General features: G+C 51.7%; 6 protein-coding genes across 6 annotated transcripts; 4 read left to right on the top strand and 2 right to left on the bottom strand.

Annotated features, from left to right (window-relative positions):
- Positions 1-8: 8 nt before the first annotated feature.
- BD324DRAFT_64346 (hypothetical protein) lies at positions 9-3,107 on the top strand. The gene is made up of 8 exons (XM_022017547.1): positions 9-20; positions 272-1,794; positions 1,836-1,961; positions 1,999-2,017; positions 2,065-2,228; positions 2,284-2,469; positions 2,516-2,904; positions 2,950-3,107. Exons 2-7 carry the CDS (start codon positions 355-357, stop codon positions 2,708-2,710), a joined length of 2,130 nt encoding a protein of 709 aa, XP_021869791.1. The 5' UTR covers positions 9-20; positions 272-354; the 3' UTR covers positions 2,711-2,904; positions 2,950-3,107.
- Positions 2,730-3,823, top strand: BD324DRAFT_630882 (hypothetical protein). Its single transcript, XM_022016382.1, has 3 exons — positions 2,730-2,904; positions 2,950-3,283; positions 3,347-3,823. The coding sequence occupies exons 2-3, from the start codon at positions 3,120-3,122 to the stop codon at positions 3,783-3,785; spliced, it is 603 nt and encodes a 200-aa protein (XP_021869790.1). The 5' UTR covers positions 2,730-2,904; positions 2,950-3,119; the 3' UTR covers positions 3,786-3,823.
- On the bottom strand, positions 3,824-6,746 carry BD324DRAFT_630881 (hypothetical protein). The gene is made up of 13 exons (XM_022016381.1): positions 5,989-6,746; positions 5,940-5,945; positions 5,751-5,886; positions 5,388-5,711; positions 5,339-5,349; positions 5,262-5,299; positions 5,097-5,225; positions 4,735-5,039; positions 4,673-4,686; positions 4,492-4,633; positions 4,354-4,420; positions 4,008-4,286; positions 3,824-3,967 (listed from the first exon to the last, which is right to left on the bottom strand). Exons 1-12 carry the CDS (start codon positions 6,717-6,719, stop codon positions 4,090-4,092), a joined length of 2,100 nt encoding a protein of 699 aa, XP_021869789.1. The 5' UTR covers positions 6,720-6,746; the 3' UTR covers positions 3,824-3,967; positions 4,008-4,089.
- Positions 6,747-7,081: 335 nt separating this feature from the next.
- On the top strand, positions 7,082-9,965 carry BD324DRAFT_630879 (transketolase). Its single transcript, XM_022016380.1, has 10 exons — positions 7,082-7,439; positions 7,490-7,664; positions 7,703-7,858; positions 7,909-8,082; positions 8,124-8,290; positions 8,333-8,866; positions 8,910-9,025; positions 9,063-9,184; positions 9,225-9,706; positions 9,763-9,965. The coding sequence occupies exons 1-10, from the start codon at positions 7,377-7,379 to the stop codon at positions 9,919-9,921; spliced, it is 2,148 nt and encodes a 715-aa protein (XP_021869788.1). The 5' UTR covers positions 7,082-7,376; the 3' UTR covers positions 9,922-9,965.
- A 66-nt stretch (positions 9,966-10,031) lies between these two features.
- BD324DRAFT_630877 (hypothetical protein) lies at positions 10,032-11,262 on the bottom strand. Its single transcript, XM_022016379.1, has 5 exons — positions 11,050-11,262; positions 10,609-11,010; positions 10,458-10,562; positions 10,313-10,410; positions 10,032-10,265 (listed from the first exon to the last, which is right to left on the bottom strand). Exons 1-5 carry the CDS (start codon positions 11,150-11,152, stop codon positions 10,053-10,055), a joined length of 921 nt encoding a protein of 306 aa, XP_021869787.1. The 5' UTR covers positions 11,153-11,262; the 3' UTR covers positions 10,032-10,052.
- BD324DRAFT_630875 (sugar transporter) lies at positions 11,249-13,738 on the top strand. The gene is made up of 11 exons (XM_022016378.1): positions 11,249-11,590; positions 11,640-11,671; positions 11,717-11,779; positions 11,825-12,162; positions 12,217-12,626; positions 12,676-12,686; positions 12,733-12,863; positions 12,905-13,026; positions 13,072-13,183; positions 13,240-13,434; positions 13,492-13,738. Exons 1-11 carry the CDS (start codon positions 11,544-11,546, stop codon positions 13,609-13,611), a joined length of 1,581 nt encoding a protein of 526 aa, XP_021869786.1. The 5' UTR covers positions 11,249-11,543; the 3' UTR covers positions 13,612-13,738.
- Positions 13,739-13,765: the final 27 nt, after the last annotated feature.

Here is a 13,765-nt window from a genome sequence, read left to right as displayed (position 1 = left end):
GATACGAACGGTCCCAAGTGGTGAATGATTTATATTCTGACACCGTATTTCAAGGATGCTCCATATCATTCCAACCTCCTGTCATTTCTCAATTCGATACATTCTCTCCTCTCTCTCTCTCTCTTTCTGCAATCACACAGCCCACTGATCGCCTTCCATGACGTGCAGAGGGGATGCCAGACTTGACCCCTTCCGCTTAGGCCCTTAGGCGCCTTAGTCCCGGCTGACTGACTCCTAGCCATGAGCCACTGCTGACGTCTAGCAAAACCAGCTCTCAACTTCAAAGTCTTATCCTCACTCCCCTTGTGATGCCCTCTAAGTCGCACTCCTACTCCGTCCTCTCCCATTCGCACGATGTCACATCGGGACCTTCCACACAACTCCCCACCAACCTCCCCGCCTACAGACTCCAACACGACTCTGGTCCTCGCCACTACGACACCACCTCACCTCTGTCCTGAGACACCGTCTTCTTCGCAAGCTTCGGCTCCCATCGTCACACCAGAAAGCCTGCAGGAGGATCATCCCACGTCGACATCACCTCCTGTGACACCCGATTCGCTGAGTGGCCTCCAGGATCATTCCACCATCACCATCACCACCACCACTCCAGTCGTCGTTCCCTCCTACAAGCGATCTCTCATTCTATCAGGAACCATGGGATCGGCCGTCTCCACTTGTCGTTCTACTCTTATCGAGTCGACAACAGAACAAGATTCGATCTCCATGCCGCCAGCAGTCCCTGACCTATTCGTCACCCCGCCTTCTCCCAATCTCGCGGACACCTCTGATGATCGCTCACCCATTTCTGCCGATCATTTGGCCCCTCCTGAGCTCGTGCCATGTCAAGGCGATGAAGATCCACAAGAGGAGATTCTGGACCAACGACATCAGAAAGACCATCTTGACGACGCCACCTCGCCTGCTTCGCCACCCTCTGCATCATCTTCATCCTCCACGGAAGAGGAAGAGCCAGTGGAGGATCGAACGGATCGCTCCCCACCAAGATCTGTCACTCAACATTCGAGAAAACGTCCAAGATCGTCTGAAGACGAGATTGAAGAAGCTCAGGACACGTCACCTGCGCGCAGAGACAGCAGTCTGGACCTGTTTATCGAGGGTATTTTGAACAAAAGTCCCAATGGAGATAAAAGTCATCGTCCGGCATCCTCTGGTCCCGCTTCATCATCTCTGTCAAGACTGAAACGTCATGCATCAAGTCATAGCAGTCAACACGGTACAGGCTCCTTGTCTCGACCCTCCAAACCTGCCAAGCGGCAACATCCAGATTCCGTCCGGCGTGCGATGAAAGGCCGGCGGACTGCAGGCAATCCCGCCTGTCCTTCATCTGAAGGATCCTCCTCCAGATCCTGGTCTCTCGCCTCTTCCACTCGATTACAAAAAGTTACGACGGGTCTCAAGGATCTCCACATGAGCACAGGGTCCTCAAAGGCGAGCATCGCTGCGGGGCACGCCAACAAGACAAAGACCTCCTCGCCCAAATCTCCCGGTAAAATGCCATTCAGTTCGGTCCTGGAAGAAGGCAAGCTTCGCACTCGTCCGGGCCAGCGGAAGATCTGGTCAGCCAACGGAAACACCATCAAAGCTGGCCACACGATCGCCGCACTGTCCCCATCACATCCGATCCTTCACACAAGACTGATCGAGACTCACTGTTCTGGATGTTTGCTTGACCCAAAGACAAAGGCGGAGCTGGACCACACCGACCCTCAGTATGTGGCGAATCGATTTCTCAAATGCGGACGATGTGCGCGAGTATGGTGGTGCTCGTTGGTGGGGGCTTTTGAAAAAGGTGATTGTCGCTGACGTTCTAGAAATGCTATGCCCGCCATGGTCATGCGCACTTTGATGAATGCCGGGCGCTGAGTGTTGTTAGACGGGTACCTTCTGCCGAAGTGAGACTACTGGCCAGGGCCTGCATCATGAAGGCTGAGGGAAAGGTGTGCTAGACCGCGAGCGCACGCTGACAGTCTTCAGGCTCGTCCTGAGGTCCTATGTCAGTGCTTCTGTCTCGAGCCTTCCACCGTCATTGACACGATCCAGTAATGCCAATCTCACACCATGAAATGAGCCAACTTGGTCCTATCCTCAGGGATCTGACTACCTTCTTGGGAAGCGTCCACAAAGACACAAGAGGGTATCAGCACTTGGACTATACGGAGTATGGTTGCGCGACTGCCGTCGAGTTCTTCGACTTTGTTCGAACAGTGAGCATTCTGGTGATTGGCAATCAATAGGGTTGGTGACCTCGACGGCCGCTAGGTGCGACAACATATCGTCCCTATGACGGACGCGTTTGCAGCACCACTTGGAGTTTGTTTGGCTCCGACCATTTCAACATTTGGACATTCCTGTCGACCGAACGCTCAACTCTGCTGGCCTTATGGACCTCATGGATCAAAGCCTCTCAGGGTCATTGCGATCGATGAGATCGAGCCAGAGAAAGAGGTGAGCGAGCCGTCAAAGGCTCTTCGACGCGACTCACAGTCGACAGATACTTCTCGCTCATGTCGACCTCGCCATTCCCATACATCGTCGGACAGGGTACCTTTCCGCGAAGGGGTTCAATCACAACAACTGTCATTGGTGTCTCCAGGAGAGGAGGGAGAAAGTTGATATCCGATGGGCAGCCAAACATCACTACTGCGATGGCTTGGTCAGGCTCACCGGTGAATTTATCGTCATGTGACATACCTGACTTCTATACAGATGACGAGCCGAATGGCGAAAGTGGCAGATTGGCGGGGCCTTGCACATCATGCGATTCTCGTACATCCGATTATGGCCTGGACACGTATGAAGAAGTAGTGACGTTTCTACAAAAACACTTGGAGGCGTACTCACAGGGCGCTTGGCTCACTACGGAAGACGAAAGCGATCAGTGTGAGTTGCCTGAGTTTGACGAACAGATGCTGACCACGGGCTCAGCGATAAAAGCCGAGATCTCATTTCTGGAGACCACACTCCAGAGTCTTGCAAGTGGTTATCCTTCGACTGTGACTCCTGTTCATACCCTTCGACACCGTCTTGCCAACATACACCTCCAAGACGAGGATACGACCATTAACAGGCTCACTCGTTCGGTGGATCTCTTTGAGATGACTTACCTCGCTCTGCTTTCAATCTACAATGCACAGCCTCGCCATATTACATTGAGCTGCCTCGTCAAGCAGATCGAAGCGCACCTCAAGATTATTCACCTTCGATCGCAAAGCGATGAATGGCAAACAATCAAGATGAATCGTGAACGAGAGATGAATGGGTGAGAAGTCACCCATCCATACCTTTGGGCGTTGACTCTGTGTTCATTCTGACAATTGCACAGCGGGGATGCCATTGAGAGGATCACTGATGCAGTGGTTGAAACGCACCTGGCTCGAGCTCGAACGTTACTGGATGATGCTCAAACAGAAGCATTCATGGTCTTTGGAGTCTGTGGTGGTCAGATGATCAAGTCGTTGAACAGGCTGGAGAGGCGTTTAGACAAGCGGACGGCGTGGTATGCGGAATATAATAGAGATTCAGAACATGGCTCCAACGGGTGGAGACAAGATGACGAGGAGGATAAGTCAGAGGATGACGCAGTGGACGCCATCAAGGCGGCATTGGCCAATAGCACGATGGACAGGACCCTTCACAGGACACCTTACGAAGACGAATCGAGTAAAGAGAATCGACATGGACGGCGGAGAGTCAGTTTCACGAACAAGGCTTCAAAGCATCGCAAGGATAACGGACTGCACGAGCGCGAGGAGAACAAGTAGACTGTTGTTGTATATGATTTGCTCTTAGTCCACATTAGACAAGATTTGTATTATAGTCACATGTCATCGTTCGCATGCCAAACAGAGCTGATAGCTGGACTATGCGCCATCTGGTGCACTGACATGGGTTTGGCTGTTGTCAAGTGATGGATCAATGGTCCCGCTGAGTCCTAGTCCCAACACTGTATCATCAGTCTCGGTGATCGAGGTCTTCCAGCTCACAAGTATCAGAGAACTCGGCTGACTCTGAGCCAAGCAGATCCGCCAGAAGCGAAGCTGTCGATAAGGGAGGCGAATCTTGTCTTTAAGTGCCTGAAGGCACTTCTGCATCGTTTTCCCTCTGCTCAAGACTCTGACGAATGTATCGTACGCCTGTCCAGTAGATCTCGACCTTGCCCAACATGGCCAAGGTCTTTTGAAAGTCTTGTCGAGCGGCTCGAATCATGTGTTCTTTCCCCACAGAAGTGCATTCTGGATCCTCATATCGCCTAGCCTGGAGCACTAAAGGTGAAAGAAAGTCTCAACGTATGCGAGAGGCGGTTGAGAGGGGGGAGGCGTCCTGACTTACGAAATGTTCTCGCAGCTAGGTAGAGGGGGTAATTTATCCATGGTTGAGTTACAGCTCGATTATCGATCTGAAGAACATGTCGATCAGCTACGGCTTTTGGCGGTCTCCTGTAGGAGGGGAAGGGGGGGTGGACCCTACGATTTCAGCAAACGCAACGATGTCCATAATGGATTTAGCAGAGCTGACTGCCAGTTCTCGTCCCGCATCATCCATCTTGGCGTGTCTACTCAGATCCGAGGAAGACAGTAAAGGCAGAGGTAGATATGATAATAGAACCAGGCTATCTGCTCAGTGCATACTCGGGAGGCTGAGCACTTACGCATGAAACCATGTCTGGGCCATCGTTAGCGCACAAAAGCTGACGAAGGCTCTTCGACCCACATGTAATAGCACAAATGCGCCACCCTGACCTGCATTGGCAAAAGATTGGAAAGTCAGCGTACTGAACTTGAGATCCTCCGGCAACGTGGAATAGAATGCCGTCAAATCATTCTGGAGTTGCGCCAATTCTTTATCCGCTTGATCTAGGGATACGTTGACGAGGATGTGAGCGATTTGATCGACGTAGACGAATATCTGAGTAACGTGCTCGAACGGATCAGGGAGATGTTGCCCCGTATGGGTCATAACGCTCGGTAGGTTTGGAACAGTCCATTTCCGGTCCTGAAACATGCCTCGGCGACCGGCTATGGCAGGATTCGCGAGCTCAGCTGGGCGATAACAAAAAGATTGGCTTGACCCACTACCGATAGTCATGATGGAGTCCATGACTCTCAGACAACAATGCCGACGCCTTGAGCTGGCCATATCACGATCGTGTACGGTCGTACCCGAGATCAAAGCTCCCCCTTCCTTGCCGATCGTTTCGAGACCTGAGAATGAGTCCGAGGTGTACACCAGTTGCTCACCTAGATCTTGTCCCATCCGAAAAGCCATGCCAGAGTACCTAGTGAGAATGAGCTTGCAGACATCTCTTGTCACTAACATCCAAAGTCCCTGAAACATGAGCCATAGACACACAAGAGCCCGCTCACCCCATCACGATCGCCTCCGAACTCGTACCAGCTCAAGAGGATCAAACTGTCCATCAGGTCCGTGGTGGAGATTGCCAGATCTCTTGATACTAGGGACTTGGCCTTTTCTGCCCAGGCTCTTGACCCCTCCCGCAGAGCATTGTCCGCGTTGTTCTCGAACATCGGGGAAAACCTTGCGGCGAGTGCACAGACAATGTTAGTCAATGCTGGCGATAGAGAGTACCGTGACGGGTCATCGATGTCCGCTCGCAGATTTATGAAGGAGAAAAAGTAGTTGAAGTGGGAGATAAAGAGGGGAATGAGATGGTTCATGGCTTCGTTACTCTGACGTGTGAGCGAAAGACCGTTGAGGGTGTAGCTCACGGGGTGATCTTCATACGGAGCAGGTGAAAAGGTAGCAAAGACGGGCGGGGTGGCGGGGATATCTTGCAACGGAGAGGGTGCGCGTGAGATGACGCTGGTGACTTGTTTGTACCCAGGTAAAATGGCTGTCGGACCACTGAGAGATGAGCTGATGTCATGCCCGGCGATGCTCACAAGAATCTGATGTATAAGAATAAGCATGAATGACAACGATACTTCGCCGCCTTTGATAACTCACCTAAAGAAAGGCACCTGCAACCGCTTCAACCTTGACACCTGCCTCCGAAGGGTCATTACTGGATCAGACGTGAGGAATTGCCCATTCAAGCCATTTGGAATGACTGATTGATCAGAAGGAGGTGACGGTCCGAATGCCATGGCCGAGCTATCCGCACCTCCAAGCTGTTCCAACCAGGCTTTGGGCGTAGACAGGTTGACGAAAGCGAATGGGTCTTCAACCTGCGAACCATTATTGCCGATATTGCCCAAGCCAAGTAAGAGATTGAAGATATCATCGTTCCTCCGTACAGCAGTCGGTTGAGCAAGCAGCTGAGAGGATTGTCCAGTATCTAAGAACGGCTCGTCAAAGGACATACCGGACTCCCGACGAGAATCGTCCGCCGTTGTGGATGGGGTGTCCTGGACCTGACTCGGAGCAGATGATCCAGCAGGTATCGGAGGCCGCTCCTCATGACTCGTAGAGGCTCTTCGAGGCCTAGTGAAGAATTCCCGCCTCTTCTTCGGCACTCTAGCCAAGTAGACACAGGTTCGAACCTTTTTCTGACAATTCTGACAAGTAGGCTTTTCTCCTGAACAGCGGATTTTCCGATCTCGACAAGCTTTGCATGCTGCTGCGGCACGTCCAGAGCTTTCAGCATGACTTGAAGACGCTAGACTTGAAGACGCTATTGGCCCAAGTTCAGCGGAGTCGCCATCAAAGTGTGGCGAGGCCGATGCCATACCGATCATTGATTAGATCTAGAAAAGGGGGATCTCCAGTTCATCAACATCAATCATGTGCAATGATGGAAATGATGCTTGGCGAGCACGTGACCGCGACGAGTGGCAACTAGCAGCCTTGCGATTCGTCATACTCAGTGTTATATGCATGCTGTGAGGTCTGCTGCTCCTTCTCACATGCTTTGAGAGTCTAAGAGACCTATCTTTATACATCACCACATAAAACACCCACTTGAATATCAGATCCTCCCCATAGAACATGGACCGGATTGCTCATCCGGGGCCACATGTGTCCCAGGTGACTTTGGGGAATTCTTGTCTGAAATGATCCCGCTCACACAGCACGCTAGCTCCTCGTCTCACCAGTCATGCCATCAACAAAATCGGCTCGGACTAATGTGTGGAGGCTTCCACAACCGTACCATACATCCGCCTCGACGCATCCGTCGCAAAGATGGCGGATGATCGGGGGTTTCGGAGTATAAACCGGCTCGACCCCACCTCACGTGTCGATCGGGCCGAATCAGAGCTTAATTGAAGTGGTACGGCCGAAGGATTCACCAGGACATCCTCTACATCCATAACTTTCCATTCCCGACAACAATCGACAGAGACAATCGTCGACCACATCCACAATCGGCTAACGCTCTCGATAGATCTCAAACGATGACACTGAATGAAGCGCAGCTCAAGAATGGCATAGTCCCGACGAAGCCTGATGTGACGGCCGTGAGTGGATCCGACGTCATGAGGCCTAACGTCATGCTCATTATGTCTAGGTCAAAGACGAGCAACTTGTCCTTAACACCATCAGATGTCTTGCGGCGGACCTCTGTCAGCAGTACAAAGGCGGTCACCCAGGGACAGTCATGGGAGCAGCGGCGATCGGCGTGGCACTGTGGAAGCATGAGATGAGGTACAACCCCTTGAACCCAGATTGGTTCAACAGAGATCGTAAGGTGATCCTCGAGGGACCGACTGACTCACGAAAGGATTCGTCCTTTCTGCTGGTCATGCCTGTCTGTTACAGTATATTTTTCTCCACTTCTCCGGATACGAAGCATGGACCATGGAACAGATCAAAAAGTATCATTCTCCCGCCACCTCGGGATCTATGGCTGCTGGACATCCGGAGATCGAGTATCCTGGTGGGTCGAGAGACAGCATAGGATGCATGAAAAAGGCTCACACTTGGCAGGTATCGAAGTGACCACTGGACCGCTTGGTCAGGGTATAGCCAACGCCGTTGGTCTGGCGATCGCTTCGAAGCAGCTCGCCGCCACATACAACAAGCCAGAGATAAAGATCATCGATAACAAAATCTGGTGCTTTACTGGAGATGGCTGCTTGCAAGAAGGTGTCGGGCAGGAAGGTAAGCGATTGGATGTCTCTCTGTATCTGATGTTGCTTAAGCCATCTCCCTTGCCGGACATTTGGGATTGGACAATCTCATCCTCGTCTATGACAACAATAGAGTCACGGTCGACGGCTCCATCGACAACTGCTTCACAGAGGACACCTCTGCCAAGCTCTCGGCTCAAGGATGGAACATCGTAGAAGTGTACGAGGGCTCGAACAACGTGAGTCTTCTGCGGGGGCCCGTATCTGACATGTACCCAAAGGTCCCAGCAATCCTCAAAGGATTCGACGAAGCTCGCATTCCCAATGGCAAACCTACGTTGGTCAACATTCGCACCATTATCGGCTACACATCCCGCAAGGCTAATACTGGTCCTGCCCATGGTCAAGCTCTCGGTCCCGAAGAAGTCGAGTACGTCAAACAGAGCCTGGGTTTCGACACCAGCAAGACATTTCACGTCGATCAGAAAGTATATGACTACTTCAAAGAATGTCGAGAAAAGGGAGCAAAGGCAGAGACAGAATGGAACACGCTCTTTGACAGATACGGCAAGGCGCATCCCGAAGCTTCCGCAGAGCTCAAAGCTCGTATGGAAGGGCGTTTCTCAGGGAACGAAGATTGGACCAGGCTCCTCCCTTCCAAAGATGCTCTACCATCAGCCGAGCAACCGACCAGAAAATCCAGTGGGATTGCGGTCCAAGCCCTGGCCTCTCGCTTCAATTCGTTTGTGGCGGGGTCGGCGGACTTGCTCGAATCGACCTTTGTCAACTTTCCAGGTCAAGTCGAATTCCAAAAGGTGAGCGGTGACGCGCGGCGCGATCCATGCTGATGGCTCCAAGCCGGAGTCTGGCCTTGGAAATTACACTGGACGTCAGATCAGATATGGGATTCGAGAATTTGCCATGGTGGCCATTGGCAACGGAATGGCAGCGTACCAGAAGGGCATGTTCCTACCGTGAGGCATGTGTTCAAGTGGCCTAGCTGAGATCCAGGATCATGTCAACGTTCTTCATGTTCTGGATCTATGCTGCGCCAGCTGCCCGGATGGCAGCGCTTCAAGGCCTGCGATTCATCGGAATAGCTACACATGACTCTATAGGCATTGGCGAGGATGGTAAGTTAAGTCGAACTAATTAATATACTTACGTATGAAGGACCCACGCACCAACCGATCGCATTGGCTGCCTTCTACCGTGCTTTGCCCAATATCAATCTCATTCGACCAGCCGATGCAGAAGAATGTATGGGGGCTTGGCTGCTTGCCTTGAGCGAAGGCGAGAAAGATACCCCTAGTATCTTTACACTCTCACGCCAGCCTGTACCTCTGCTGGACGGATCGGATCGGGATCAAGTCTTCAAAGGAGCTTACAAAGTCTTCGGAGAAGAAGAGAGTGATCTCACCATCATCGCTACTGGAGCGGAAGTCACTCGAGCTATTGAAGTAGCCAAACTCCTCGGTGATAGACGCAAGATCAGGGTTGTGTCTATGCCCTCTCAACGACACTTTGACCGTCAGTCAACGACTTATCGCGAATCGGTACTCCGGTCTTCCAGATCCCTCGTGTTAGCTATCGAAGCTTGGGCGTCGTACGGTTGGGCGAGGTACGCTCATGCCTCTGTATCCATGCACACATTCGTGAGTAGAAGACATTCAGCGGTAGCGCTTTTCCTTAGCTGAACCTTTGATTTTAGGGTCACTCGGCCCCTCAGCAGCAACTGTACGACATGTTCGGCTTCAACCCAAAGGATATGGCTGAGCGAATCGGAGCTTGGGCGGGCAAATGGGAGAAAGAGGGTCGTTTGCCTGGTCTGGGAGAGTTTGAGGAGCTGTCTTTGGGTCTCAGGCACTAGTGCATATTCATGTAGTATGAGGAATGCAGCGTTCATATCTTCTGTGACACCTGGATAGAACTTCGTCCAGTATGAGCCATGACACCAGGATCAGAGTGCTGTTTTAAGATCCAAAGAACCGATGCATGAGACTAATATGCAGTATGACCTCCGTCGATGACCAAATCCGCCCCAGTCATGAAGCTGGAGGCGGGAGACAACAAAAACAACACTGGACCTCTGTACTCGTCTGGGGTAGAGAGACGACATAGCATGCTCCCTCTCAACCATTCCTCTTCGAGATCTGGGCGCTGTTCCAGAAGCTGGGCGGTCATGGCCGTTTTGATGTATCCTGGCGAGAGAGTCTATACAGAATTCGATCAGGCCTGAAAGGCAGCAGCGAAGGACTTACGTTGACTCGGATACCATGAGGTCCCCATTCCGCAGCGGCACTTCGAGCCATTTGCAACAGAGCAGACTTGGAGGTGTTGTACGCCAGACACGTAAGCCCTGTCAGGAGAGTCAATTCGAGTCATTCTAAGTAAGCCTCGGCTCACCCTTGTTGGCAATGGATCCCGACATTGAGGCTGTGATGGCGATGCTCCCTTTAATACCTCTTTGAACCATCTCCCTAGCGGCAGCTTGGATCGTCAAGAATGTACCTGGAAGTCGTATCAGCCATGTCAAGTCGAAGACGGGCATGCTCACCGGTCACGTTAACTTCCATGATTCTTCTGAAATCGTTGGCTTTGTATTCGAGAGACGGGACCATCTGTTGAATCCCAGCAGCGCCAAAGAACGCAGAGATAGGGACCGGAGAGCTGGCATACAAACCACCGACAACTCGTTGAACGGCCTGTTCGTCCGTAATGTCCAGTTGATGATACTCGATTGAACCCCCATGCTCTCGGGCGGTCTTTTCAGCCATGTGCCACTCGTCTCCCACGGGCTGAGGGAGAATATCCAGACAGTAGACATTCAGCGAACCAGCTTCTAGCAAAGATGTGGCGATGCACAATCCCAGACCCCTCGCACCACCTGTGACAATGACGCCAGTCTGTCTGAGCGAGAAGAGGCCAAGCGTGCTCTTTGATGCGAGTGATTTGGCTACTTCCTCATGAGTCTTGGAACATGGAGGGCATCACTCACTTGAACCACTCGGCTTGGCTCCTAAGGCGAGGTCAACAGCTTGAGCGCCATTCTCGATCGGTACGGTGCCGTGAGAGGTGGGAGCTGTTCCTTGGATGGCCATGTTGATGTGTACTCGGGTGGTGGAGAGGGGCCAGTGGGATAGAGCTACGAGCCTTTTGACCACCGAAATTGCTTTGCCATCCTCCGAGCCATAAGGATAGCATCTATTATCGGGCCGAAGCTTTCTGTGCCCTCGGGCCTATCTCTGCTTTGAATGCCGGTTCCGTGACTTACGCAAGTCCGCCCGCCCAATAATACCGAAATTCTCTTGGCTTTCATCACCAACGGTTGAGACGACGGCCGAGAGTGAAAATGGGTCATATATAAGATGAGGTTCGGCAAGCCTGCAGCTACTCTTGACCATGTCCCCCTCAAAGCGGAGCACCCACGTTTCTACATTCTGAGACCCCCTCATCCCTCTAAATTATTGAAATTTGAAACCACATTCCACCATGACCTTTCTTCGTGGCAAAATCTTGAATTGGGCGATCACCGCATGGTATGTCACCTTGTGTGTGTCCTTTGGATCCTGCTGATCTTCGCCGTAGTGCTGGCTCAGCCTTTCTGCTATTTGGTTACGGTGGGTGGGAGGATCTGAAACGACTGTCGTGCTGATTCAGTGCAGACCAGGGCGTCATGTCTGGCTTGCTCACAGGCTCAGCCTTCACTTCGCAGTTTCCCGAAATAGGTGAGTGTGACATGATGGCAAGGTCAGCTGAATTTGGGGCCGCAGATACAACGGAGGGTGCGAACGGATCAGCGTCCCTTCAAGGAACTGTGGTTGCCATTTATGAGATAGGCTGCCTGTTCGGATCCATCTTCACCTTCTTCTTTGGTGAAAGGTTCGGAAGACGTCGAACGATCATGCTTGGTTGCGCCGTTCTGTGTATCGGCGCGGCATTACAAGTCGCGTCTTTTGGTATCCCTCAGCTGATCGTTGGACGAATCGTCACGGGATTGGGTAACGGCATGAACACGTCAACCGTCCCTGTGTGGCATAGTGAGACGACCCAGCCGCACAACCGAGGTCGTGCTCTGGCCATTGAGCTAGCCATCAATATCTTTGGAGTCGTACGTTGGGCTTATTCTCCCAGCTGGGACGTGACTGATGGCGTGTTCGTCTAGATGACGGCCTATTGGGTCGACTACGGCTTTAGTTTTGTTCAGAATCCATCTCAGTTTCGTGCCCCGCTCGCCCTTCAAATAATCTTTGCCCTAGTCACCATCCTGCTTATCCAGTTCTTACCTGAATCTCCAAGGTGGCTTTTAAAGCATGGACGAGCGGACCAAGCGAAAGATGTCCTGGATCGGTTATCTGTCCTTGAGGGATCAGATCGGGCTGAGCGACTCGAAGCTGAGCTGGCAAGCATTCAACATGCTTTGGCAGAGGAGGAAGCCGCCACTCTCAAAGACAAGAATGGGAATCCCGTTTCTGCCATTAGAGCATGCTTCACCAATGGTAAAGAGAGGTACTTTCACCGAGTCATGTTAGGTGTTGGATCTCAGTTTATGCAGCAACTTTGTGGTATCAATCTGTGAGTTGAACCTCCGACGAGCTTGTTTACTCGCTGACATTCCTCTCAGGATTACCTACTGCAAGTTTACTTCCCCGACACAGATGTCAAAGCTGACACTGCTTAGATGCGCCTGTCATCTTTGAGCAGTCCGTCGGTTTATCCCATCACGTCTCACTCTTGTTATCTGGCTTCAACGGAATCGCGTACTTCTTCTCTTCCCTGATTCCTATTTCGCTCATCGACCGTATCGGAAGGGTGAGTGGTCAGACAGACTTGAGGACGCTAACCTCGCTCAGCGAAAGTTGATGCTGTTCGCCGCGGCCGGACAATGCGCTTGTATGGCGATCTTGGCTGGAACAACTTCTGTAACACACAAAGCTACCGGTATTGTCGCTGCCACGATGCTCTTCCTCTTCAAGTGAGTACAGCATGGTAATGGAAAGCCGTTTCTGATCCTCATCAGTTTCTTCTTCGCCGTTGGACTCTTGGCGATTCCATGGTTGCTACCAGCAGAATATGCCCCGTTGCCTATTAGAGCCTCAGCAGCAGCTCTTGCCTCGGCATCCAATTGGATCGTGAGTGGGCTTTGGAGCTCGTCCTCCTGCGCCACTCCAACTGATCCTCGTCTCAGTTCACTTTCCTGGTCGTTGAGATCACGCCTGTGTCTATCAAGAACATTGGTCACAACACTTACATCTATTTTTGCGTCTTCAACTTTTGCTTCTTACCACTTATTTATTGCTTTTACCCCGAAACTGCCAATTTATCCTTGGAGCAGATCGACTTGCTGTTCACAGGGGATAAAGTCTACCTTCATCTACCATCAGTGAGTATGGCGGTACTTCTCATACCTTGCACAACATTGCTAAATGCAGCTTTTTAGGGTCTCGCTCATACAAGTACCGTCTCTGACTCTGAACATGGGACACTTACTCCGGTTGGGCCAACGGAGCTCAGGGACAAGGACGTCTCGGTTCGTACCGAAGCAGAAAAGAAGGAATGAAAATATTCAGAGGGAGTCTTTCGACGAACATGGCAGAGACCACCATGCTTCTGAGAAATATGTAGTGTACCTAAAGTGTCCAATGTCATGCATAGGGCTTGACGTCTTGAGGTAAGCCCTTCTCTAGTGCCATGCAAGTTTTGCCACTTGGGAA

The sequence above is a fragment of the Kockovaella imperatae genome, assembly GCF_002102565.1.
Source record: "Kockovaella imperatae strain NRRL Y-17943 chromosome Unknown BD324scaffold_10, whole genome shotgun sequence".
In the NCBI taxonomy this organism is placed as follows: domain Eukaryota; kingdom Fungi; phylum Basidiomycota; class Tremellomycetes; order Tremellales; family Cuniculitremaceae; genus Kockovaella; species Kockovaella imperatae.
Note: the sequence above shows the minus strand (reverse complement) of the source record. Positions and strands in the feature narration are given on the sequence as shown.

Bases quoted from the DNA above. Each gene is read 5' to 3' on its own strand.
- BD324DRAFT_64346 (XM_022017547.1), top strand. From the start codon at position 355: ATGTCACATCGGGACCTTCCACACAACTCCCCACCAACCTCCCCGCCT. The intron at 2,229-2,283 runs GTGAGCATTCTG...GACGGCCGCTAG, and splicing joins TCTTCGACTTTGTTCGAACA to GTGCGACAACATATCGTCCC. The intron at 2,470-2,515 runs GTGAGCGAGCCG...CACAGTCGACAG, and splicing joins AGATCGAGCCAGAGAAAGAG to ATACTTCTCGCTCATGTCGA.
- BD324DRAFT_630875 (XM_022016378.1), top strand. From the start codon at position 11,544: ATGACCTTTCTTCGTGGCAAAATCTTGAATTGGGCGATCACCGCATG. The intron at 12,864-12,904 runs GTGAGTGGTCAG...AACCTCGCTCAG, and splicing joins TCATCGACCGTATCGGAAGG to CGAAAGTTGATGCTGTTCGC. The intron at 13,435-13,491 runs GTGAGTATGGCG...GCAGCTTTTTAG, and splicing joins TCTACCTTCATCTACCATCA to GGTCTCGCTCATACAAGTAC.
- BD324DRAFT_630879 (XM_022016380.1), top strand. From the start codon at position 7,377: ATGACACTGAATGAAGCGCAGCTCAAGAATGGCATAGTCCCGACGAAG. The intron at 7,665-7,702 runs GTAAGGTGATCC...GACTCACGAAAG, and splicing joins AGATTGGTTCAACAGAGATC to GATTCGTCCTTTCTGCTGGT. The intron at 9,185-9,224 runs GTAAGTTAAGTC...TTACGTATGAAG, and splicing joins TATAGGCATTGGCGAGGATG to GACCCACGCACCAACCGATC.
- BD324DRAFT_630877 (XM_022016379.1), bottom strand. From the start codon at position 11,152: ATGGCCATCCAAGGAACAGCTCCCACCTCTCACGGCACCGTACCGATC. The intron at 11,011-11,049 runs GTGAGTGATGCC...CTCATGAGGAAG, and splicing joins AGCCAAGCCGAGTGGTTCAA to TAGCCAAATCACTCGCATCA. The intron at 10,266-10,312 runs GTAAGTCCTTCG...AATTCTGTATAG, and splicing joins CTCATGGTATCCGAGTCAAC to ACTCTCTCGCCAGGATACAT.
- BD324DRAFT_630881 (XM_022016381.1), bottom strand. From the start codon at position 6,719: ATGATCGGTATGGCATCGGCCTCGCCACACTTTGATGGCGACTCCGCT. The intron at 5,040-5,096 runs GTGGGTCAAGCC...ATCCTGCCATAG, and splicing joins CTCCATCATGACTATCGGTA to CCGGTCGCCGAGGCATGTTT. The intron at 4,421-4,491 runs GTAGGGTCCACC...CATGTTCTTCAG, and splicing joins TCGTTGCGTTTGCTGAAATC to ATCGATAATCGAGCTGTAAC.
- BD324DRAFT_630882 (XM_022016382.1), top strand. From the start codon at position 3,120: ATGACTTACCTCGCTCTGCTTTCAATCTACAATGCACAGCCTCGCCAT. The intron at 3,284-3,346 runs GTGAGAAGTCAC...ACAATTGCACAG, and splicing joins CGTGAACGAGAGATGAATGG to CGGGGATGCCATTGAGAGGA.